Here is a 25,188-nt window from a genome sequence, read left to right as displayed (position 1 = left end):
CAGAATTTTTAAGTGAGGCAAGAGCCTCGATAAAAAGTCCATCCTCTGGAAATGTGAAAGTCCTTAGATGCCTTCCACATCCTGACAAGCAACCTGCATGGAGAAATTCAAGAAACAATCCCTGCAAAAGATTTCCACGGCAGACCAATGAGCTGGAGAGCACATTGAGTACCATGGATGAACAGATCCATCAAAATGACACTGAAATTGGAGGAGAAGATCACCAAAGACCTGCACCTGAAACAACAGGGCTTGGGCTGACTGACAGAAGAAGGTGAGCGGGTGGAGAAACAGAATCACCAGGGACACTTCCATCCTGGATCTCATCAAGGCAAAGGGAGGTCTACGAGGAGCACAAACAAGCTGAGCAGCAAAGAAGCTGAACTCCTCCAGTGATTTAAACAGATGCAGGACGAGAAGAAGGTCCTGGAGGACATGTGTCTAAAAATGAAGAGGAAGAGGAGAACCAGCTTCTTCTTCTTCTTCTTTGGCAAACAAAGACAGGTCGGAGAAAATGAAAAGTGCTCGAGAAGCAGATGAAAAAGAAAGAGCAGCATGAGAAGGTGGAAGATGCACAGGATGAAGATGGTGGTGGAGGCTCTTCAGCCGAGGTTGGACATCTTCCTTCCTCTTACCTCTCCGCTCCCTCCATCGCACCTTCCTCTTCAACCTCCAGTATACAAAATAAAGCATCAATAGGGACTGAAATGAATGACAATAGAAAGAAACTTATCGATGATAAGAAATATATGAAATCAAAAAAGGAACGAATAAAAAACCCAAATATATTACAGCCTTTCTAGAGAAAATTGCAATTAATAGCATTAGCATATATATATATATATATATATATATATATATATATATATATATATATATATATATATATATATATATATATATATATATATATATATATATATATATGTATAAATAAATATAGATATTTTAAATCTCTCTCTCTCCATACATAGATTATTTTATATATTATTTTTAGTTTTGCATGAACGTGTAAGTATGTATGTTAATGTTGTGCCTGGTCGAGTTGGAGCTTTTAATATCTTGATACGGAAATGCATCGTATTTATTAATAAGTTATCAGCTGGTGGAGACAAAAGAAACCAGAGCAAATGATTAAGTGTAGAGTAAAGAGTAGTCACTTCAGAAACGTGTGTGTTGTGCAGGTTTCTATTATCACGTTCTGACCTGTTACCACGGCAACGGGAACGCGTCACACGGGACGCAGCTGCCGGTGAACGGGTTTCCGGTTCTGAACGTTTCCCGTGAAGGCGGAGTGCTTCGTGGCCCTCGTGAACCGAAGGAGTCCCACGGCGTGACAGTCGGTACCGGGCGCCTCCCGTCGAGCCGGACAGCGGGGTCCGCGGAAGAGGAGCGCGCGCCCGGGAGGGTCGAGCCGAGCCGCGGCGCTACGTCACTCCAGTCAAAATGGCGCCTGCTGCTGGCCCCCTTCTCAGCGCGGCTTTAATCCGTCTCTCAGCAGCCTGAGTCGTGAAGCCGGACAAGCCGCAGGCTCATCTTGTGGGGGGGTCTGTGTTCTCTGCGGGGACGCTGCCGAGCGGGTTCAGCGCCATGTCGGACTCGGAGGAGGACAGCCACGACAGGCAGCTTAAAATGGTAGTGATCGGGGACGGCGCGTGCGGCAAGGTGAGACCACCGCGGTCCCGTTAGGTGTTACAATGCGCCAGCTCACTGACGGCGATGGGTCCAAATGTCCGAACGGACGTTGGCGCCTGTCGGGGTCCCGTCGTTAACGGGGCTCGCGCCGACGCCGCTCGCGCTCCTCCGTCACCATGGCGACCGACGCTCACGTAGCCTCGTTAGCTGAAAGCTAACAACATCCAGGGCTAACGACCAGGGCACGACGGCATAATGCGACGCAGTCAGCCAACCTTCCAGTTCTTCGTACGCTTCGCCATGTGTTCAACAGGAATTATAAGTCGTCTTTAACCGTACGTTATAGAATAAAATGACAAACGTTAACTCACAAACTCAAAAATATGATTCGACGTAATGGACGTCAATATTTTATTTTGTACTCCTAAAATACACATTGAGGAGACAGTTGTCCGTGTAAGTACAGTACTGCACAAAAGCATCGATGTTAGTACAATGCAAAGTAGATTTCATGGTAAATGTTCCCTTTAGTTCTACACGTTTATCACGCTCAACACAACAGACACCAATTACCAAACCCATGAAACGCCATGTTTGTTTAACTGTGTTTCACTAATTATTCTTTGTTCTTTGGTCAAACATACAACGTATTTCTGAACACATGTATGTTAATAATTATGTGACGGACTGGTTGCTTGTGTCAGACGTGTAGACAAAGGACAGAGATGTTTCAGTTAGAGAAATTGAATGTATTGTACATCTTTTACATTGTTGATTCTGTACACATGACATCCATTGCAGTCTGTCCATCCCGGGAGAGGGATCCCTCCTCTGACGTTCTCCCTAAGGTTTCTTCCCTTTTTTCCCCATTGAAGGGTTTTTTTCATATTTTGGGGAGTTTTTCCTGTGCCGATGTGAGGGTTTCGGGACAGAGGATGTTGCATGTGTACAGACTGTAAAGCCCTCTGAGGCAAATTTGTAATTTGCGATTTTGGGCTATACAAAATAAAATGAATTGAATTGAATTAGATGATGGGGACAAACAGGCCTCACGCTGCTGAATAGAAGCTGGTACTATTTCATTTTTGTTTAACTCTACGAGCCAATTTATTTATAAAACTTGAAGGAATGGAACAGTTTACACAATTAGCACATTATTTTTGAAGCCAAATAACTTTAACTTCGTACAAAATTGTTGTGATGATTTAAAGAGGAAACCTGTCTAAGTTTAAGATGGTTAATTTCTAATTGCGGGGATTATTACAATTAAAAAACAGTTTCAAGAGTACAAGAACTGCAAAATGAAAATCTACACATATTGGTTTTTCAAAAGTGGATTGACATGTGGTTTTGATTCTGTCTCAAAGATAACATTATTAATTTGAGTCTTTGATTAATGTTGCATGTGCTATTGAACACAGTTTGTGGTTATGTGCTGGTGGTGTTTTTTAACTGAGATATTAGACAATGTGCACTTTAAATATATTATATAGTTGTTATTTTTCTGTTATTATATTTTTAATTATTAAATATTCTCTTCAAACTAGCCCATGATTAGGAGCCAATTCAAAATAGCTCAACTGGATTTGCCAGCTATTAATGAAACAAAAGGTAAATATGGAGAGAAACAGATTACATCAACATATATTTTCCCTTTAGAGTCTCATCTCTTCTTCAACCGCTTATCTGGGTTCGGGTCGCGACCTTTTGTCGTAGTTTTTTCAAATAAAGTGCGTCCTTGAATTGTCTAACTGGAGGATTCACAGTGGCGAACATTGTCGTACATTTTATTGCCTCGGCTACTCGGCCGCCGTCCTGCACGGAGGAGCCTGCTGCTGGTGGTTGTTTTCCATCAGTACGCCTCCTTCCTCCTGGCTAAGGACCCTCATTGGGCCCCATTTAACTCAAGTCTCAGGAGAAATGGTTCTATTTTTTCATTTGGTAGGAAAAAATGGCAAATGATAATTTGTGAAGACACATTATCTTTTGTACCCTTTGTCCCTCTCTTTGCTGATTCTACGTAAATGATTTCAGATCTGCTCGACTGCATCATTTAGTAAGACGGTTTAGTAAAGACGGGGAAAGGCCCGATTTCGTTTGCAGCCATGTTCTTCTTCCCTGCATCTCGAGTCCTCTGAATGCGTGTGAACGCCAGGCGCGGACGTCACGTGCTTCCAGCTGCACGTCCCCTCCGGTAACCAATCTCACTTTCCCTCCGGGAGAAAGAGAATGAATGTAGCAGTAATGGCGAGACCCAATGAGGAAAATGAATGTTCTCATTCTGGAGAGTGGACTTTTTCTTTTTTTGGGGGGGCAGAGAACACACACAACTCAGTTCCCAGTAGATACGCTACATTAATAACCCTCCTCCCCCTGCTGCCAGGTGTCAGCTCGTCACTGTCTGAATGACTTACCTGCTTGTCTGTTTTGGGCAGAAAACGGCAGCCCTGCCCCCCATTTTGAGTAGGCACCAGTGACTGACATCTTGAATGCCGTTTCCCCCCTTATTAATGTCAATTTGCTGAGCAAATTGCAATTGGATCAGTTTTTCTTGGACAGCCGTTTCGGTGGTATTTTTGCTTGTGGTTGGTTGTCCATTGAGAAATATACGGAGATGTTGGACGGCTCGTCCACCTGAGCAAGATGTTTTTAAAATCTGGAGTCTCACATTTAGCCACGCTCGTATACCTGCTGGGCCCGATTCAACAAAGCTCCATTTTTTTCCCCCCCGAGTTGGAAGCCACTGAGTTTTTCTGAATATTTGCCTTGTAAAAAAGACCTTCAGGTGCAGATCCTGATGCTGCTTCCCAGCAGTGTTATTTACAGTCACACTCCTACAACTTTTAGATCCGCCTTAACTGTTGGAGCAGAATGAAGAGCTGCTTTTGATGCAATGCTCCAAAAATGCCCTGCATCTCTCCGCTGAGTTGCATCACGCGGACATGGTCAGCTTGCCATATTTTCTTTCTGCAACTCTCCCAGTTTCTTGTTTCAGGAAACCTCCCCCAGTTCCCGGCATCGGTATCGTTGTTGACTCTGTGCTGTTCTCTGTTTGAGTGTCAGGATTACGCCAGCTTTCACATTCGCCGCTCGGTTCCAATTGTACGTTTTGGAAAAAAAAAAAAAAAAAGGACTACGTTGAGGGGCGAGAGCCGAGCTACTGGAATGCCAAGACAAATGGCCGTCTCGGCCAACGGCAGCATGTGGAATACATTTCTGCTGTCCCAGCCTGTTATTCCGCTGTTGTCGGTGATTGTTTGGGCTACTTAAAGAGACGATTTTCTCCTTGTTGCGTCAGTCACCTTGAGTCATTTCTCTGTCACTCTTGAGCCGGTGACGTGAGATTCAAAAGGTCTGTGGGTTAGTTGGTACGTCAGGGTTTATTTCAATAATAATGAAGTAATAAAATCACAGTATAGGATTGGATGGCACAATGAGTAGGTTAAAACTAAATGATTTCAAAATCCCAGCTTGTATAAACATTCCGGTGGCGTCCACAATGCCAAATCACTACCTGGAGGTTATTATGAATTTATTTAAAGAAGATGTGCGTGAACCTTGAAGAGCGTCTAAACGTTCTGAGCCAGAATGGAGGTAGACAGGGACAAGAAAAGAGCCCCTCGGTGGCAAGTACACATTCAAATGCATTTGCCACATGGACACTCAGGGAATCCCATGGCTTCACTTCTGTGTTGTGTTTATGTAAGAACGCTGCTCTAAAGATAGCTAATAGACATTCAACGCTGTCCTCATCCATCAGAATGAATTTAACTTGGCATGTCGGACCCACGCTATGAGTTCCCATGGACTTCAGGAGAGCCCTCACATGCTATTCCTTCCCTCCTCAAACGGTGACAGTGATGGAGGTTCTGTAATTTGTGGCAATCATTGGGTCTGCGGTCCGTAGGCACGTCGTACTCTGACACCTGTTTTTGTAATTCCCATTGATTTTCACTGTCACAACGGTGTCTGAGCAGTGAGGCGACAGGCGGTTACGTCAGCCTTCAGTCAATCACAAAGCTTTCAAAGGGCTTCAAAATGAACGTCCTACAGGTCGCATAAGAACTGTGCAATGAGCGCTATGTGGGTGTGTTCTTATATGATAAGTTATACCCTTGTATTACTGTAAAAAGCTTACTTTGGCATTTGGTCAGCGTAAATTAAATCAAAGTTTTTCTACTTCGGCTTCGCTCAAAAAATGTTACTTTTTCAGGAAGTTCTTTAATATACTTTCTATTTTCTCTGGACGGAGTTTTGCAGCATCTTGCATTTTTGCCTCGTTTTTGATGTAATGCACACGCGTTTGAATATTCACCGAGTTGAGGTTTCTTCCTTTATCCTTAAAGCATTTTCTTTTAAGAGCTGCTTTTGGCTTTGACACGTTTCAGTGCTGCTGATTGCTGCAGAGCTGCTCGTTCACTGGTCTTTGTCTCTCGGTTTCAGACGTCACTCGTCACCAGGTTTGCACAGGAGGCCTTCGGGAAGCAGTACAAACAAACCATCGGGCTGGATTTCTTTCTGAAGAGAATAAGCCTTCCAGGTGAGACACCTTCGTGATCTTCTGGGAGCGCTCGCTTGTTTAGAGACTCACCCGGACACGCGTCCTGCACAAGCACGTTAACGTGTCATTTCAATGCCGAGGAGACGCTTTTGTCCAGATTACCGTTGCACTGACTTGCTGGGCTGGTTTGTTATGCTCTAATATCAACTCTATGTCTACTTTACATTATCCACACTAAACAGACCCAGAATATCAGTTCAAAGTCTAACAAAGAGTTCCGTTGTTCCACCATCACTTTTTGGTCAGTTTAATTTTACATATTTTCTGGCACTGCTCTTATTTGTTCTTCAGGTTAGCTGAATGTGTCTTTTCTGGTAGCTCCTCATTGTAGAGAGTCTGCCACTTCTCAGGCTTATTCACACTGAAAGCTCTTCTCTCCAGAGCAAACAGAACACTTTTTTTTTTTTCTACTCCACCCGGCCAATGGACAGCTTATGTCCAAACGGGCGAGACTTGCTCATAATCCTGTGGGCACCGTACAGAGTAAATACATTAACATTTTATATGCATATCGCTGATCCCCCAAGTTCCACCGATCTTTGTCCTGAACCACATAAAACATTCATCTTCTTGTTTGTTTATGTTAAAGCCACATGCTGTATCCCCCTTAGGTTTGTAAAATACATCTTTATTGACTGATGCTATATTTAGACGAAAGCACTCCATTTTGACTTCCTACCATGTGAAATGGGGATTTTCTGCATTTTAAATGGCATTTCTAAAAACACGCCAAGGCCTAAGCTCCAGAAATCTGCAGAGTGGATCCATTCTTTCATTGCTAATAAAACAACATTAAGCACCGGCAAATTAAGTGCTAAAAGTAAAAGCTATGCTGATTTGCGAGTTGGCCGAAGGATACTATTTTGATTTTGTGTCAGTTTCAGCTTATGAGACTTAGGAGAACTAAACCCCCAAAAATGCTGTGGTGGAGTCAGGGTGAAAAGAGCCAGCCGCGAGCACAGCAACGTCCCAACGGCAACTCGGACAAAGGCCGCTGCACGTTTTGACTTCTCTTTCCAGTAACTTTCCTTCCTGAAATAATCCCCAAACTCTCCGCTTTCCGACTGCGGCCTTTGTTTTAAGGGCTCGTCTGTATCACCGCGGCGGCAACAACACCACAGCCGCTGAATGGCCCGTTTTCTGGGGAATTGGGTGTTGATGAGCTGATGAAGAGGAGGGTGCCTCTGCGAGCTGGGTGGTCCCACTCCACCCCCCCACACCCCGCCGTGTGCTGGAGCTCTCCGGGTCTCCGTGGGGCTGTAAGGGTCCTTTGCAGCGGGGGGGGGAGAGCAGCCTGCAGCCCGCGTCGGCCCCTCTCACCATGAAGGCCCGGCTTGTCAAACTTAATGTACATTTTTTTTCCAACGCTGGGAGAGGTGAGGCGAGGCCGACTGGCACACAACGGCCTCCTCTGTGTGTGCGCTTTTTACAACAATACCTCTTCCAGATGTCTCTGCCACAGCAGCGAGGTACCGACTCGAGGTGAAGTCCACTTGAGCTCAGGGTCTTTGTCTGCTTTCACTTCCATCGCCCTCAACGGGCAACACGCAGTTTTATTCCTATCCGCAGATTTGAACTTTTATTATTAGTATTATTAGTATTAGAGGGAGGACTGAGGCTGCTGTGGCGTTATGATGGAAGGGGGACGGCTCCTCTGAACACCAGGGGAGCGTTGGTCAGAGTGGCTTCACGTCCACACTGTATAGTCTACAAGTGAACTGTGAACCTCAGCCTCTCCTTCTTCTTCTGAAGGGGTTGCGTCGTCCAGCCGTGTCCACAGGCTGGGCCTCATCACGCCGTCATAAACTCCTCGCCGTCTGCTGCGCTGCTCCTTCTTTCATTTTCCAGAGGAAGAAAATACTTATTTGAATTTGTCTTTCTGTTTCTCTTGACCCGTCTCATCCCTCCTTCTTTCTCTTTCCGTAGGCAGAAGGACAAGAGTCTTGTTTTCCTCCCATTTTGTGTTTCATTATTGCTATTTTCCTTAACAGCACATAATTCTCCTCACCTTCCCAACTTGGCATCATGCAGACTGCTCTATGAGAATCTTTTTTTCTTCCACAGTGTTGAGAATGTTTCATTTAGAGGGTAATTGTACCTTTTAATCCCCTTTGATATCTGGGTGTGTCACCTGATGTGTATCAGCAATGTGGACGTAAATAAAAAGGACATAGTTGTAATTATCAGTTCTCATTTGCTCTTTTTAAAATGTCATTGTTAAGCAGAAGGGGTTTTTAGTCTTTAGTTTGAAACGTCTACGCCTACGTCTCAGCTAAATGTGTTTCTGTCTCTTTTCTCCTCTGTAGGCAACTTGAATGTCACGTTGCAGGTGTGGGACATTGGGGGCCAAACGTTAGGCGGGAAAATGCTGGATAAATATATATATGGAGCTCATGTAAGGTGACACACACACACACACACAGTCCTCATTATTTATTCCTCCTCCATGAAGCAATACAACAATCAGTGTTAATAATAATAATGTATGTGTAAATGTATATGATAATGAAGAAGTAAAATCATTATCCGGATCATGAGGAGAATTATTATTTTAACAGCTGCTTCATTCAGAGCCACAGTCCCTCTGCAGCCAGATTACAGTGAGTCATTTTTGCTCACAGTGAGGATATAGAAGCACTGGTTACTGGCATTAGTAATAGTGACTAACTACATTAGAAAGGTGCCACATCCTGTCATCTAATGCTTAAACAATGTGTTGATTTAATGTAAAATGTGTCAGCAACATCAGCTGTCTGTCACCTGCAGGAGGCTGTTGAACGAGGCCACTTAGACGCCACTCTGTCTCCGAGTTAGAACTCGTGTACCAGCTCTGCGGTGCAAAGGATGACAAACACCCACTTTCAGTTATTTCCAGTTCCATTAATATACTCAGCTGTAAAGTAGTGGATGTTTTTTGTTTTAATTTACCGTCTTTCTCTCGGGTTCCTGGTGAGCGCAGCTAGAACCTCCTGTTGTTCAGCGCCGTGTGTCCTCTAATCAATCACGGCAGTAACCATCAGAGCCCCGAGCTGTCGTCGCACACCTCGTGTGTTGTGACAGTGCGCGTCCGCCCAACAAAGAGCAACACACTCCGCTTCAGCCGCGTTGCGCCATGCAGTAAAAAGCAGAGACAAAAACCTCGGAGGGTTTAACAGTGACAGCAGAGGACCAAACGCACCTCTGCTCCGCACCGATTCTCCCAGAACCCCATTATGTTCCACACACACGTTTGTGTGTGTGGAACAAGACAGAAGCTACCTCAGATTACGTGGGAGCGTGTCCCCCTCTCTGGGAAGAGGTGCAGTGCCACCTACTGTTGCTTTGCTCCCTCGATACAGATCTCGTTCAAATGAAAAGGAGAAACAAAGCCTGAGGACCTGGTCTTGTTTTTTCCCATGCAGGGGGTTCTCCTGGTCTACGATATCACCAACCACCAGAGCTTTGAGAATCTGGAGGATTGGTTCAGCATGGTGAAGAAGGCCAACGAGGAATCTGAGATCCAGCCGGTTGTTTCGCTGATCGGGAATAAAAGTGAGAAGCACTCGTACAAACACACAAGCTGGTTTCTCGGCACATAACAAACGTCGACGCACTTTGAAGTCAATGTCGGATGGAAAATGCTCTGTTTTCGTTTCTGCCAGATAGCTGCAAACGAGATGAGGCTCTCTTTTCTCTATTAATTTCCCCCTGACCCCAGTGTGTGGAGGAGGGAGTGTTTGATGGTAGCAGGCGTGTTTGTTGGAGCCCCAGATAACTGATCGCCGTGATAAGACACTTGATAAGAGCCCGAGGTTTTCTAGCGATGGGAATGCTGATGTTTGTGAACTCTGGGGAGTGACCGAGGATGATTTAAGATCCCCAGACGGACGGACCCAGGGCAGCGCTTATCTGAGCCCCACCTTTCCCTCCCAGTCAGTACCCGGCTGCCCCGAGTCGTTGGTTAAGGAAAGGAACTGGACGTTAACCAGACGGGTGTCCTCCTATCAGCCTGCGCCCCTCCGCCCACCACCAGAATAAAGACTAGTAATGATGACTCTTTTTTAAACATCCCCCTGACAGATGTGGAGCTGCCGCCGTGTCTTTGCGTCAGTGAGGCGTCAGTGGGGACTGTCCACCTTCCTGGGAGATGATGAACGAGGCCAACAGAGTGGAGCCTTCACACAGGAAGCTCTCGCTAATGTTACTCAACGGGGACCACAGGTCACGCTTTAATTTGCCTGTCTAGAGCAGATTCTCTTTGCACCCGCTGCATCTCCTAATGCCCCGGCTTTAGCGCCGGGCGCCTCTGTATTTAGGCTAGCTCCGGGGTGCACGGGTGAGTGTGTGTGTGCTGTGATATTTAAGTAGTGTTCATCGCGCTGTCAGGCCCTCGTCCCGGCACTCATTCTCCTCAGAGCGGCTCCACTGCTGAGAGCGGCCTGTGGGTGTTTTTTCTCTTCCTAGAGGCCGAAAAAAAAGAAAATCACACAGCGATTGCCCCGCCAGCGGCGACCAATTACCCCGCGGGACTGCTTTTTTTCACCGATCTTGAAGAGAATTAGTCTTGCTCTCTAGATGGAAATGTCCAGACTTGCGTCTTTGTTTTTGCTAAAGAGATTCCAACCTGTTCATGTACTGTGTCATTTTCTCTCAAATGAATACTTGGCCCACTTAAACAACAAACGGAACATTTGAGTACACAGCATTCCTTCTGGAGCAGAGTTTAGATTTCTCTTAAAGGGTTCCCATGATGTTGGACTCCGACAGGCAACATGTTTGTGACGACCAAAATAGAAGCACAGACATAACAAGGAGCTTATAAAAACACACATTTATGTCTTAGGGGACATTTTGTGTGTCCAGTTGGACAAGCTGAAGGAGAAAAGCTGAATGTTTTTATCCATGTAGTAAAAGAGCCTTAACAGTTCGTTAACATGGACACGTGTTCTACCGTGTGCATTGAGTTTAAACCTCCTGCAGGTAGAATCGGACCAGGAGCCGATGGACCGGCCCCCTAATGTCCCCTCCTCTGGTGTCCCTCCTGTGCCGTGTCACTGCTGGGGACAGCCTTCCCTTTCTTCTGGGGTTAAGTGTGCTTGTTGAGCAGCACTGCGCTCCGTGCCCTCTGCGCGCTGCCCGCAGCCTCCTGTTAAAGAATACAATTCAGAGAGGAAGCCAATGAAATGTTTGTCTTCTGCGAGTGCATGAAGACACTCCCAGGGGGACGGGGACTTGAAGGAGAAGACGTGGGTAATGGAAGAATGCTAAGCTCTCTGCCTGTGTAAACACACTGCACTGTTTACTACAGTGTAACAGCGGCTGGTACACAGCAACCTCTCTGGAGGAATGTGTCTCATCCACTGCACCACTCCTTTAGGAGACTAATAAGTGTATGTGGAAAGGACTCTTTGCATAACGACAGCTGCGTGTGTGTCGGATGGGAGGCGGTCTGCTCTGAGAGGTTTTGCATCTCGTTATGTGTTGTAGTCCACATATTGTCACTGAAGGGCACCATCAGCGTTTCAAACGGCCTATGTTAATGCTCCATATTAGAGCACATATTTCTTTGTGGACATTAGGGCTGTGTCGTTTATCAAACCAATTTGTTTTTTTAAGTGGTGATCGCAGGACCCCCGCTTGCCCCCCCCCCGCCCGCCCATCACCCGTCCCATCGCTAGCGCTCTCTCCCTCAGGAACTTCACAGCATCCATCATGGATGGCACAGCCCTTATTTGGGTGACTTAAATGGGTTCAGTTCTCTTAACCCCTCCTCATCACTCACGGCTCTCTGCTCAGAGGTCCTAACTCTGCTCACTGCTGATCCACCCGGGCCCGCCATGGGAAACCTTCCCTTCTGCAGGGACACCATTTCTTCGCTCTGCTTTGCTTCCTCTCCCTTACTCATCCTCAGTCCCGTCCTCTGGATTGTCATCATTTTGTCGAACAGGAACTCTTTCAGTGACACTTATCTCTCACACATGTGGACCAACACTCTGCTTACCGTCATGCCTTTTCATTGGCTGCGTGTCTTTGTTGTGTTTGACAACATGCGTGTTTGCTTTCTGCACCGCGTGGCGGGTCTCCCACACCTCCCCCCCCCCCCCCCATGTGAGAGTTAAAGTGAACCACGGATCTCCCCTAACTCGATTCTCGTGAAGCATGGCCTTGCCACCTTGACTTGTTTGCCGTCTTGGTGGGGCCTCGGGTGGACTTAAAGCCCCCCCCCGTCACCTCCCTGCCCCTGTAAAGCTGCCACAGTTCCTGTCTGTTCAGTGCAGGCCTGCACATTTCTTAATAGAGAGATGCTCAGAAGTCCAGGAGTGCCGAGAAGCTCAATGCGCTTCTGTTTTTGGTTGAGCTCAAAAATGTTTTTCCTGGCTCAACCCACTCGTACTTAGGTCCTCTTACAACAAACTAAAAGGTCCTAATTGCCCCCGAGGGAAAGGTTCAGCCACAATAGACATGTGGTGGGACAAAAGCCCAGTGCTCTCACTCGCCCCTCCCCAGATAGAAAGGATGAACACGTCAGCAGTGTCTGTTTTGCACTGTGGGCAGCGCGACCACAGGTCCGACACTAAAACATTATATATACAATATAGAGACCTCGCGAGGCACGGCCACGGTTCACTAAAGATGTGGAATGTTTACAGTTTACTCCGAACCCAGTGCTTCCTGTTCTCTTCACATTTTCTGAAAGGTAAAGGGTCAGAGCAGACTCAGTGTGGGTTGGTCTGGAGAAGGTGGGAAATAGAGATTCAGGTTACCGGGACGCGGAGGAAGAATTCCAGCTGTGTTCTGCGGCCGATAAGTCGGCAGATGCTGAGGCGTTGATCTAGAAATACTTCCTTGGGTCTGTTGAAGCTACGTAGGTGGCTGGTGGTGAGCAATGGCTCCAGTGCTACGTGAACCAAACGGTAGGATTGAATTGTAACAACTGTCTGTTCCAGCTCTGGTCCCTGCACTCATCTCTCTTGATTCTCATGCCTGTCGGAACATGGAAAGTCCTCATTCATTTTAGCCATCCATAAAGCAAATATTGTTGCACATGCAGTAGATGATCAGTCTTTGCATACCTTCTTGTGTGGTAAGTCACGGGCCATTTGAGTTGCACAGCACAGCTTAGCCACCTGACCCGAGCGCAGCCTGGAACCCTCATCACGCTCAGGCTTTACTTTATTCCTCTGCTTCACCACATTGATATGGAGGAATTCCTGGAAGGGGCCTCGCTGACACGGGGTTGGGTAAATAAGCGATTGATCTGGATCCACAGGCGTATCTGATAAATGTCTGCGAAATATCAACACTGTTTTTTCCCTTTTCTCGTGGTGTGAAATGTTACGTCACTGTCTTTAGACCCTTTTCCTGCTTCAGACTTTAAACTTGTTCGATGTTTGCTCAGGCAGTCGTGAGCAGAACTTACTTTTCCACGTTACCGTCCACCGCCGCGGCTTGAATTTCAGCATGTAGTCCGGTCCAACGCATCGCTGCTCCTAGGAAGACTTTATAATTATGAATAGACACATGGTAATGTCATGTGTACAGTTCCAAAGGCTCCCCTGGGCTCTGCCTAATTATTACAGCTCATAGTTCCGCTGGCGGCTCGCTGAGGCCGTATTACTGCTCGCCATAAAAGTCCACTTAGTTTAACAGCGACAGGAGAGCTGGGGGGGACACGGCCAGTGAAACCAGGGGCAGCGCCTTGTGTGGTCGCTCACAGCTTTTGTTGCTTCCACGAGTCCTGAGAGCCCTCCGCCGTGTTTTACTGAAGCAGAGCCTGCTCTCGCTGCCTGTGGAGCGACCGCTGGACCCCCCCCACCCCCCCCCACTGCTGGGCAGTATCTGTCGAGGCGTTGTGTGCGAGTGTGTGTCTGCACAGCGTTTCATGAGGAGCGATCGGATGACAAGATGAGCTGTGATCAATGAGCTGTCGACAGAACACTTCTGACCCGGTGGAAAGCGAGTCCCCTGACGGTCCCGGCCCGTTTCAGGCCACCGGGGCGGGGGCGCCGCGGCACAAAGGGCGCTCTGTCTCTGTGGGGCGTCCCGCGAGGACTCCTGCACGGGCCCCGCTCACCTCCACGACACCAGGCTACTAACAGCACTTGGTCTGTCTGTCCTCACCCACAGAAGTCATGATAATATTATTAGCTAACTGCAAGTTCAATACACGGATATTCATCTCTAATTATTCCTCTCGTTGGGTTCAATCTCTAAGATCTATGAAATATTATGGAATGGTACCAATGGAGGAATTATGATTTGGTATTTTAGGATTTTATCAGTTGTAAGATGTTTTTCTAAACATTAATTCAGCGTTTTACATTTCGATGTTGAAGTGCTCAGTAAATAAACATGTGAATGTAGAATGTTTATGTGAGAAAGTCACTTCTGAATAAATGCAAAGTGTCTTAAGAGAAATAATAACCTCTTTTCTGTGACACAGATTCTCCAGAAAATGGAAACTTTAGGGGAAAAGTAGTCATTGTTTACATTGACATTATAGTGTACCACACATGTATATGTTTAATATATATTTTTAATATGTTTAATACAAGCCCAGACTTCTCACGCCCATAAGGTTTTATGAGGCTGCTGTGTAAAGGATCGAATGCCTCACTTAAATTCCAAAGGTCATTTTTTACCAGCCACTAGTGTTTGGAAAGTTAAATCTATGTCTAACTTAATCATACATCACCCAGAATGATTTATTACACTTGTATTGACTTTTTAATGTAGTAAAGGGTTCCTAATATCTTGTACCAGAAATGTTAAGGGTCAACAAAATGTCACATGCAATTAACCGTACCGCCTCACAGGAATATGATTCAGCTTTTTCAGACTCCTTCCCTTTTAACATCGACTTGGTGTTAACACACATTAAGAGACTAGTCCTCCACTAATGAAATGACCGGGAACAACGCGGTATTCAAATATACCAAATACTCGAAAAGGCTAAATGTTTAAAAGAAGGAATTTACCATGTTCAAAGAGAATAAAACATGCACACAAAGCCATGCTTGAAGATAGAAAAGTCTTGATAACAGCCGGAGACATCAAAATAGTCCTTTTAGATGTATTTAAAGAAGCATAAAACTCAAATGCATTTTTTTCCTGCAGAGTCCACCCAACAGATTCAAGCTATTGCATGTTTCAATGCGTCAATGCAACCAGTGAACCGTTATGCTGTTGGGAACCAGGACTCCTCAGTAAGACCCGGTTCTGGTGTCATTTGACCCTGAAGGTGAAACAAAATCGCCTCATTCAAAGTTGCTTCCGCAGTGTGACTTGGTTTGATAATCCCTGCCCTCACTGCTCCGTCCAGAGGACACCGGTCCCAGAAGCACCGTGTGACCTAATGTTGGAAGTGAAAGGTGCTCCCTGGGGGTTGATTGGGCTCAACCTTGTAACTCTCACTTAATGTGATATGACCCCTCAGAGCCCCCCCCTCCCCCCCCCACCATCATTACTACCACACACAAGCACATAGACACACATGCAGTTCACACATTCCACCCTCAGCACTCATACAACTGCTGTTTAGTTTAAAATGTGTCTGTCGGCAATTAACTGTGTTTTGTCAAGCGACCTTTGGGGCTGTTGCTCGCTGGGTAAACGGCTGCATGGCAGAGCAGTGAGAAGGTGTCTCTGTTATCACAGCGGGGCTTTAAGAAGCCCGCTGAGGCTGGTTGGCCAACGTGCAGCTATTAGCTTATTGTTTTCACTTGGCAAACGTGTGTTGGGGAACTTTGAAGAGAAAAAATCCATCCTTGACTTCTCACATCATTCACTTTGGGCCTTTTACCGTGTCAATTACAATAGCAAGTGTGTGTGTGGAAACGCAATGCTCTTTGCCAGTGACTTTTTGGTTGTGGTGAAACTTTTCCCATTTAAAGGGAGAGTGTATAACTTGTTATGGAAGAAAGAACATGAGGTACACAACTCAAGGTAGACCACTGGTACGTAATGTCAGAAGCTCATCCAGGGTCACTTCCCTTAGTTACAATTATGTGGATAGAGTCATTAAGTCATCAAACTGCCTGTACTCCATAGCTAGATAACGTTAGCCAACGTATACTAACGTTAGCTAACGTTAGCTTCCACTAGAGGCTGTAGCACCGTCCGTCCTCGGGATGAGGAATGTGGTATCTCTTCTTTCCAAGGTTGCATGACTATGTTTACATGCACATTGGTATTTTGAACTCTTTTGGAATTTTATTCTCAGCCACTCATTTCTTGATGAGGAATAGGAATAGAAATGTGCTTTTCTAATTCTGAAATGTGAACACATGACTGTGAAGTCTGACTTCCAGTGACTCGTTGTTGTTGTTATTGTCTTAATGTTTTTTTTTCAGTTACTCAATGTTCTTGGCAGTTGGTGGCCTTTGGTCTTCTTTTAAGGGAAAGTTCTGCATAAACAGCATCCTGTGGGCAGACTGTTACTGACTCCGTCTGGTTTCAGGATAATCTGGTAGATTGTTGGTTTCCCCACAGACACCAACTACTTCCTACTTTCTCCTCATGTGGTGTCGTTCTCATTCATGTAATTGGTCACCACAATAACAAAGTAGTATTTACGGTAAAAGCCCAGTTCATCAGCCAGATATGAATCTGTAAGTGTTGTCTTGTAATTCCCTTTATAATAAACACGGTGGCTCTGTGCGAGTGGTAATCCCTTCCACTATCTCATGCGCTCGGACGCCTAAACAGTTTATGTCAGTTCTGCGGTCACTTCCTCTGGATTGTTACGCTGATGTACAGTTTGACAGAAACGGAGGGAAACCAGATCATCGCAGGAAGATTGCTTTGACCTGATAATGTAGAAATGGGTACATTAGGGAGACGAATGGAGAAAAACACTAAAACGGTGGGATTAGTGTTGTATTGGTTTCACACGGACTGATTCCACATGCTGAACCATCTTCTAGTGGGAGAGCGTGGGCCCACCTGGAGGAGTCCTTTCTGAAGGAAATAAAGGTATATTTGGTTTCATCTGGTCTCTGCAGGTTGTTGTTTCTGGGCAGCAAGCGAGGAGACGAAAAACTGACATCATTTTGTTTTTACTCTTCAACCGACAGCTCAAGTACTTCATGTGATAATTCAATGGTGTCGCTGCTTACATAGCAAGAGACCAAATTTAAACAGCACACACTTAAACTATCGGTGGTGCAACTTTAAGTGAAATCAAATAAACGAACTGAAACTAAAAATCTGTCATTGTTTACACTTCAATTGGCATTTCAACTCAATGTCTTAGATTACGATTAAAGTGCTTTCAGTGCTTTCACTTAAATTAACATTTCAACATTTCAAATTCTTTGTACACGTCAACATCCGCACTTTAACTTTAACTGTTAGAACCTTCCATGTTTGCAGAATTACATTTTCCTTCTATTATTGTATCCTTATCCTGCCTACACATGCCCCCCCCCCGACGCACACCCCCACAGACAGGATTTAGCAGCCTCTTTTTCTCTTACAGTAACGTGCTCCTGAGCGCTGTGTTAATGTTGGCTAATCTGACTGTGACACATGATCGATAACCTTTCCCAAGTGTGCAGGATCCAAAGGATTAGCGGTGTTTACTTGTAGTAGCATGCAGGGTACCTCCACTGTTAATGACTGGAATAAATAACCCGCTGACGCCTATCAGACAGCTGTGTTTATGTGCAGGCCGAGACGTGGCGGCCTCGGCCCACTGAGTAGCTGTAAAAGTGTCTTCCCTGGTGTTTATATGTCACTTATGATGATGATGATAATATTCATTCTAGTCTAAAATGATTCGTTCCAAATGTATTTTATTTGACTATGTGGGCTGGCCTTTAACTTTTTTGGGTCATATTACTTAGTGAGATATTAATAATAAAGGATTAGTGCACTGTTTACATTTCTTCCTCGCTATGTTATCTGCGTCTCTCTTTCTCCACTTCTGGCTTTAACGCCCCCTCCCTCAGGCACGCACACACACACACACACACACACACACACACACACACACGCACACTCATGAGGGGCATGAGAACAGGGGAAATCCTTGACAACTTCAATGAAACTTCACACAAAGAGCAGAACTCGGGGGGACGGAGAAAGGCAACACCGTACAGTAGCCTGACCTCCTCCAGCTCCTCAGACACGCACCAGATACCGGGCGTGGCCGCCTTCCCGCACAAAGCCACAAATAAAGAGCCGGGCTATTGCTTTCAGCGGGAGGACCCCCAGGTGACCTTCCCCAGCGACCCCAGCATGACCCCATAGGGAGGAAAGAGAGAAGCAAAGGGCCCGGTATCACTGGCACAATGAGAAGAGGAAGGCGCTGTCATTGTGTGCTCCGTGTAAATCAGCGCCGCCGTGACAGTCCCGTTCTCTGTGTGCGCCTTAAAGCTCGGAACACTCATATGTCACACTGTTCCTCACCCGGAAAGTAGCCCCAAGACCTGGGCCAGCCTCGCATTGTACCTCAAACACCTCTCCACAGCTGGGAGGTTGGTATGTTTCGGGTCAAATGGAGGTTGGTGAGCTGTAGGCTTCCACCGAAGCTTTAGTTCCATCTGGGAATCGATGGTTTCCACCCGAACACAACGGGCAGCTGGGTTTGAAAGCAACATAACGATTGAATGATGCTTTGTTTCCACGTGCCAGTGGTTGTACACTAGGCAGATCCCCCCTCCATCTTAACTCCAGTGTAAACAGTTATCTTTTGTGTTTATGTTCAGATACGTGACAGTTAACCCTGACAGAGCGCTGCTCGCCCACCTCTTAAATCCACCCGTTTTCTCACCCGTCACGCTGCGTTTCGTCCACAGTCGACATGGAGCACATGAGGACGGTGAAGGCTGACAAACACCAGCGTTTCTGCCAGGAGAACGGCCTCGTCAGTCAGTTTGTGTCGGCCAAGACGGGCGACTCGGTTAGTGCTGCGCTCACCGATCCAACGCGCCGCCACGACGGCGGCAATTTGACGTGTTTTCCTTCTCCTCCTGCAGGTCTACCTTTGTTTCCAGAGGGTGGCTGCGGAGATCCTTGGTGTGAAGCTAAATAAAGCTGAGATAGAGCAGTCCCAGGTGAGGCCTCTTCTTAAATGCGCAGTTGGTAACCGAGGGAAAGTAGACGCGGGCTCGTCCGAGTTCCCCCGCCGTCTCTGTGTTCCCTTCTGAGGTCACGGGGTCACGGTGAGTGTGTAAGGGGCCTTTTGTTGCGTAAACACGGGTTTGTTCCGTCTGCCTCCTGTGATGTTCTACCTGCCGCGACCCACGTTGAGCACGTTAACGCGTGGAGCTGGAGGTCAAAGGTCAGGGTTGCCTGTCTGATTTATTTGGTTTATCTCCCACCGTTTTGGGCTGAAATCGGGTTTCTACTCACCAGTCGCCCGAAGAGTCCAATAGTGGCAGCTGGAGGATTTACAAGGTCGCCTCCCCCAGAGGCATTAATCCTGGGGCTGATATGACGGCCTGGAGCCACACTGGCTGGGTAGTGGTTGATGAGCCTGGGGGCTACACAGAGGTCAGGACCCCCAAGAGAAGGGAGAGCATGTAAGGGACAGAGCAGCCAAATTCTCAAGCCCCCCCCCCCCCCCCCCCCCCCCACCCCATCACCAACACGGCTGCCGACTAACTGAAAATGACCATCGGCTAATGGAGCTGTCTGTCTACTGGATCCTTCCTCCCCTCCCTGGACAGCTCTGTCAATAAAGCAAAGTGCTTTAATCCAGCCGGGGGGGGGGGGGCAGCCTGCCCTCCATTCACACAAGTGTCTTGAACATCAGAATGTTTTTTGTGAATAAGAACACAGCAGCAGGATCGATGTGATCGATGTATTAGAGTCAACAATAGAAATCTCCAACATCAGGGAATTAGAAACGTGGCTTTTTATCGTTTAACAGCGTTTTAAATCATTCAACATCCTCTAACCTGAAATCATTTGTCTGATCAATGAGTTGTTTCTCACAGATTTATTTCCCATCTCAAATTCCCCATAAGCGACATGACATGACTTGCTGGAGATGCCTCGTTATCAGCTGCCAGCTTCAGAGCGCTGAACACGGGGTCGTGACCCCTGGCGGTACTACACGGTCCGTCATGGTCCCGTGTCTGCTGGATCACTCGTTGACTCGTCAGCTCGTTAATCACACAGCCAACCAGCGCCTGCTCTTCAGCCACGTGCTCTGCTATTGGCCGCTGAGGATACTCTGCGTCCCCCGAATGTAGCAGCTCGTATGACGAACTATTATTTTACGACTTTTGTCTAATAAAAACGATCCCATTGGGCTTCGGGAAATTGACCTTTTTTCATCCGTTTGATCGGTGATTCATTTGGAAAAAATAACACATGAAGCGGAAATAATGCCGAGTTACAGCCAACCACGTCTCTCGTGTTAAACGGGAGAGTTTAACTTAGAAGTCTCTATTTCTGCCTCGAGGTAAGACCTTCACAGTTGACATGGCTTCTTTTTGTGCGCATTCATATCATGTGTCGTGTGTTTTTCGTCTGTTTCTTGGTGATTTGTCTCACTGCATATGGCTCTCGTCTTCCCTCCCCTCCTTGGCTCTGGATTCCAGTCTTCACTCTCTAATCCTCCTCCTCCATGTCTGCCTCTTTCTCTTTGTCCTTTTTTTGCTTTCCTGACGTGTTGAACCTGCTCAGATGATTGTGAAGGCTGAGCTGGTGAACTACCCGCAGGACGAAGGCCCAATTAGACCAGACTGCAACCAGCGAAGCAAAATATGTTCTGTCCAATAGTTGGAAGTCTGCCGTCACAGTGAGATCTATTCGTGTTGGAATGTAGTGAACGTAGGAGTCCGCTTAGATGCTTAGTTTCATATTTGAGTCCAATAGAAACCAATCCCCTTGTCATCAAAGAGTTCAAACTTCCTTCGTCTTGATGCTAAGCTAACTGTCGTTAGCTGAGCGTATGGTTAATTAAAGTAGAACTTCATGTATCTGATGTGGATCACATGTAATTCCTCCTCTCCATCGTCTCACAGCTTCTTCATGCTTCGTCTTGTCTCTGCAGCACGTGGTGAAGGCGGACATCGTGAACTACAGTCAGGACGCCGCGGCCCGGACGGTCAATCCCCCCCGCAGCTCCATGTGTGTGGTGCAATGACCCCCCAGCACCGTGTCAAAGGCCTCCATCAGTGTTGCTGTGTCCTCCGAGGCCCCGGCCTGTAGTTCACAGCAGGAAGGGAAACCCGACGTCTGTATTTCACTCCTTAAGTTTACGCGCAGCTATCGATTTATTTCTGTGATTCTCCTTAAATAAAAACTATGAAGGACTTGATTGATGGTTTGAAGCTATAATCACTCTGGTAATTAAACATAAGTTAAAGATATTTTCATACTAATAAGTATATTTTCCTCTTTAGTTTTAACCATTAGATCTATTAAAGTATATTTACACTTCTCAAATCAATCTTTAATGACTGTGGTGCTCGAGGCTTTAAGTGACAAAACGTCCCTTTGTTCAATTAGCTAATTAGCAGCGCTGTGACTTCAGCTGTGTTATTTTACCTAAATATAATTACACTTTACGGTCTTAAATCCATATTGTTCTATTTAGATTTTGTGAGTAGTGAAACAGTGAATCGGTTCTAGATGTGTTTTGTAGTTGGAGGACGTGTGAGATGCTGTTGTGTTTAAATGTTGGAGAAAGGAGGTGAATGTGACCTTTTATTAGGAGGTCTGTGCATAAAGCCTTATTGCGCTATAGAAAGAGGTCTTTGTTAGAGACATTAGTGCACGTAGCTTCTACATGATGATTTAATGTGTTATCAACCCACCAGTAAGGTATGTATTCGTACAATAAAAGCTCCATTTCAAAGCTGCTTTCATGTATTAGAACTGATGCTGTTTCTGATCATCAAGAAGAAGAATTCCAGAAGCTTTGCTGACGTTTCTAAATAAAATGTTACCTGGAAAACAATGAATGAAAGGTGCATTAATAGTGGATTTGTGTATGATATTCTCTAGGAATGTACATTTCCATTTAGTTGATCATATCGTTAAGGGAATGTTTTAAGCTCATTTTAGTGTCCGTACGGGTTTTCTTTAGACTTTAATACTGTAAAAGGTCTTTTAAATGACCCTCCATGTGGCATTCAAGTTTAAGCCAGTGGTATCCGATGTATATGATATGTGACCTTCTCACTACTCAGTCCGTCCACTTCTTATCACATTTTGAGTTTCTTGTGATTTTTCACGGTGCGACTAAGACCAACGAAGAGGAACGGCCCCCCGGGGGCCTCGCAGGAGCCTCGGGTGATGGGACCTGGACTTTAGCTGATGAGGGCATCGCAGATTAAGAATGCATGTGTTGAAATTTAACCATAAGGGCTGAAACTTGACAACCCCAGAGACCCCCCCCCCCCCCCCCCCCCCTCCAGACCGAGTCTCTGGCAGCCGATGAGCCACCTGGTCTTTGTCCAGTAAATCTTCCCTAAACCGCTGTGGACAGACGCCACAGACGGCCTCACGGAGGAGGTTTAATGTGAGTCACACAAGCTGCCGCTGTGGTTACGAGGGTTAAGTGCACCTGGAAGCATGCGGACCTCGTGCGTCCTACCTGGGCCCAGGTGTCGCTCACGCGCGTCGTCTCGCCTGAGGAACCGTCCGGGCTGAGCTTCTGCAGAGAGCTGTCACCTGCTGACAGGTGAGACTCGCCCTTGGCTCGGCCGCTGTTTGGACAGGTGTTTTTTTTTTTTGCAGAGAAAACAACTGCAGCCCGTTTGCAGCTTAGCCGTCATCACACTGACGTCCCCTAAAGGAAAGGAGGCAAGGAAAAGCCATCGGGATGATTCCTGGGGAGGGCGAGGCTCTACGACGGATCGGCAGAAGGGCGATTTGGGTGGAACGGAGCTCCAGCCTGTGTGCGTTAGTGCGTTAGTGTGTGTCCTCACGCCGCAAAGACTCACACATGAACAGTCAAAGTGCACAAGGCGTCTTTCATCCAGACAGACACCCTGCTTCCCTCGATGGCTCTGCCTCTCCTCACAGCTGCACCGTGAGAGGCCTCTTCTGTGTGTGTGTGTGTGTGTGTGTGTGTGTGTGCGTGTGTGTGCGCGGGCAGAACGGGGCCAACGCCCTCTCACGCTCGCCCGTCTTCCACCTGTGCAGAGACCCAGAGCCGCAGCAGCCCCCCCACCCGGGCCCCTATTAGGAGCAAGAGGATGACAAGTGAGGCGGGGCGCGGCGCCCTGAGGTTAGCCAGCAGCGCGCCGCTCCCAAGGTGCTTCAGGGTGTGTGTGTGTGTGTCTGTGTGTGTGTGTGCTGAAAGGCCCTTGGTTTATTTTCGGGGGGAGGATGTGGGCATTCGGAGGGGTCGTATTTATAGTCCTCTGGTCTGGGGAGACGACGTTCCAGGAACAGGGACACGGGACCAGAGCTGAAACGTCCTCCTTCATCCAATCCAACAAAGGACACGTGATGACGAATTCAAGCAATCACACAATGATGTGCTTTAAATGCTTTGTACTTATAAACATGTGCTTTGAAAGGTGAGAAAGAGCTTCTCTGGTGCTCAGCCTTTATTAATTTATTAACAGACTGCATTTGATACGACATCAAAATACGAAGACGCAAACCCCAAATGTGCTTTAATGCACTAAAGCCGTGCTGTGCATCCGCTGCCTGTTACGTCCTCGTACACTTGGTGTCCGTTATTGTTATTATGGGCTGCCTTTAAATCATCAGTCCTTTGTCCCTGCACCATAAATGAATAAATAAACGGAACAATGACCATGAGGTCATCATAAAGGTTTTGTGTGTAGCAGGTTGAGACAAAATGAAATAAAAATCCCTTCCAGGATGATTATTCCTTTGGAATTATAATATTATACCTTCAGACCTGCACCAGATTACAGAGCAGCTTCAAGAGGAAGGTCGGCCAGCGGCGTGTGACCTTTGACCCTTCCACCAAAGAGCAAAAGCTTGCAGAAGCCCCAAGAGGAAGCTCGGCCTGGCTGACAGGAAGCTGCCGTCTGGTGTTGGTGTCGTTCTGCTGCAGATCGTACAGTGCTGTTCAAACGGTATTGTGTATGTGTGTGTGTGTGTGTGTGTGTCTTGTGCGCTGTTGTGTACACGGGGTGAGAAGCAGATGATGGATGAACTTCTCAGAGCTGATAATTGAGGCCTGCACAGATCATGTGTTTGATAAAGGATCTGCTCTGTTGGAAGAAGACACAATGATATCATCATGTAAGAATGACACTAATGATCCAACACTTCAATTCAGCCGGTGCCATCTTTCAGTGGAGGCGGGGACTCGGGGGGGGGGTTGGGTGTCACTACTTTACTGCGTCTGCTGGAAGATAAATTAGCACAAAAGAGTCGATAACACAGGCACATTTATAACAAGGACATTACTCAGCGTGCTCCTGTGTCTCTTTGCTTTGTTATTCCTCCCTCATTGTTCCCCTAAATACGTGATACCAAACCTGACACCACGCATTCAGGCCTTTAAGTGCTCTTCATTCCAGAAAGCCTCCAAAGATGACACTTCAAAGAATACTCAGGAGATGAAAAGTGTGAATAGGAATATAAATGTAGATTCATAATATACGCAGAAGATCCACCCGTCTGTGGTGAAGAAGTAGGAGGGACTGTGGAGAGAATAATGGTCCTGATTCCAGAGGACATGTCCCATGTCCATCTGCACCTCAAATGATGTCTCATCCGTCTCAAGTGTCCAACTTTCACTCCGTATTTAACTGAAAGTTCATTGAGTGAAAAGCCCCCAAAATGAGTCTGTTCTAAAAGTCCTCAGTGGAGAAACAAGAAGATTTACAATAAAGGTTCTTCAGACGACGCCTCAGAAAGAACAAGTGTGTTAAACAAAGATCTGGTCTCTTTGCTGAGGAACATCGATCCATCAGGAGATGACGTGCTTCACAGAAGCTACAGCGAAGCTCCTTTCAGAAGTCAAGAAAAATGACTTGATGTCATCCAGAGGCAATGAGAACCATAAATGAGATACGTGAACATCGAAATCTCAACCTACGGCAGCAATTTGGGTTTAAAGGTCC

At 46.5% G+C, this 25,188-nt stretch overlaps 1 protein-coding gene across 2 annotated transcripts; it reads left to right on the top strand.

Moving 5' to 3' along the window:
- Positions 1-1,229: 1,229 nt before the first annotated feature.
- On the top strand, positions 1,230-21,993 carry rab28 (RAB28, member RAS oncogene family). 2 transcript variants are annotated; one of them, XM_037461575.2, is made up of 7 exons: positions 1,230-1,665; positions 6,079-6,175; positions 8,503-8,591; positions 9,598-9,727; positions 18,976-19,079; positions 19,156-19,233; positions 20,813-21,166. In XM_037461575.2, the coding sequence occupies exons 1-7, from the start codon at positions 1,591-1,593 to the stop codon at positions 20,906-20,908; spliced, it is 669 nt and encodes a 222-aa protein (XP_037317472.1). In that variant the 5' UTR covers positions 1,230-1,590; the 3' UTR covers positions 20,909-21,166. The 2 variants fall into 2 exon arrangements, with proteins under 2 accessions (XP_037317472.1, XP_037317470.1); XM_037461573.2 differs by lacking the exon at positions 20,813-21,166 and adding an exon at positions 21,183-21,993 and having other exon boundaries at positions 1,236-1,665.
- Positions 21,994-25,188: the final 3,195 nt, after the last annotated feature.

Source organism: Pungitius pungitius, chromosome 2, assembly GCF_949316345.1.
Source record: "Pungitius pungitius chromosome 2, fPunPun2.1, whole genome shotgun sequence".
Lineage (NCBI taxonomy): Eukaryota > Metazoa > Chordata > Actinopteri > Perciformes > Gasterosteidae > Pungitius > Pungitius pungitius.
Note: the sequence above shows the minus strand (reverse complement) of the source record. Positions and strands in the feature narration are given on the sequence as shown.

What these genes read in the sequence shown, in the direction of transcription:
- rab28 (XM_037461575.2), top strand. Translation starts at nt 1,591, where the DNA reads ATGTCGGACTCGGAGGAGGACAGCCACGACAGGCAGCTTAAAATGGTA. An exon ending in GGGACGGCGCGTGCGGCAAG is followed by an intron (nt 1,666 to 6,078) that starts GTGAGACCACCG and finishes TCTCGGTTTCAG; the next exon opens with ACGTCACTCGTCACCAGGTT. An exon ending in CTGAGATAGAGCAGTCCCAG is followed by an intron (nt 19,234 to 20,812) that starts GTGAGGCCTCTT and finishes GAACCTGCTCAG; the next exon opens with ATGATTGTGAAGGCTGAGCT.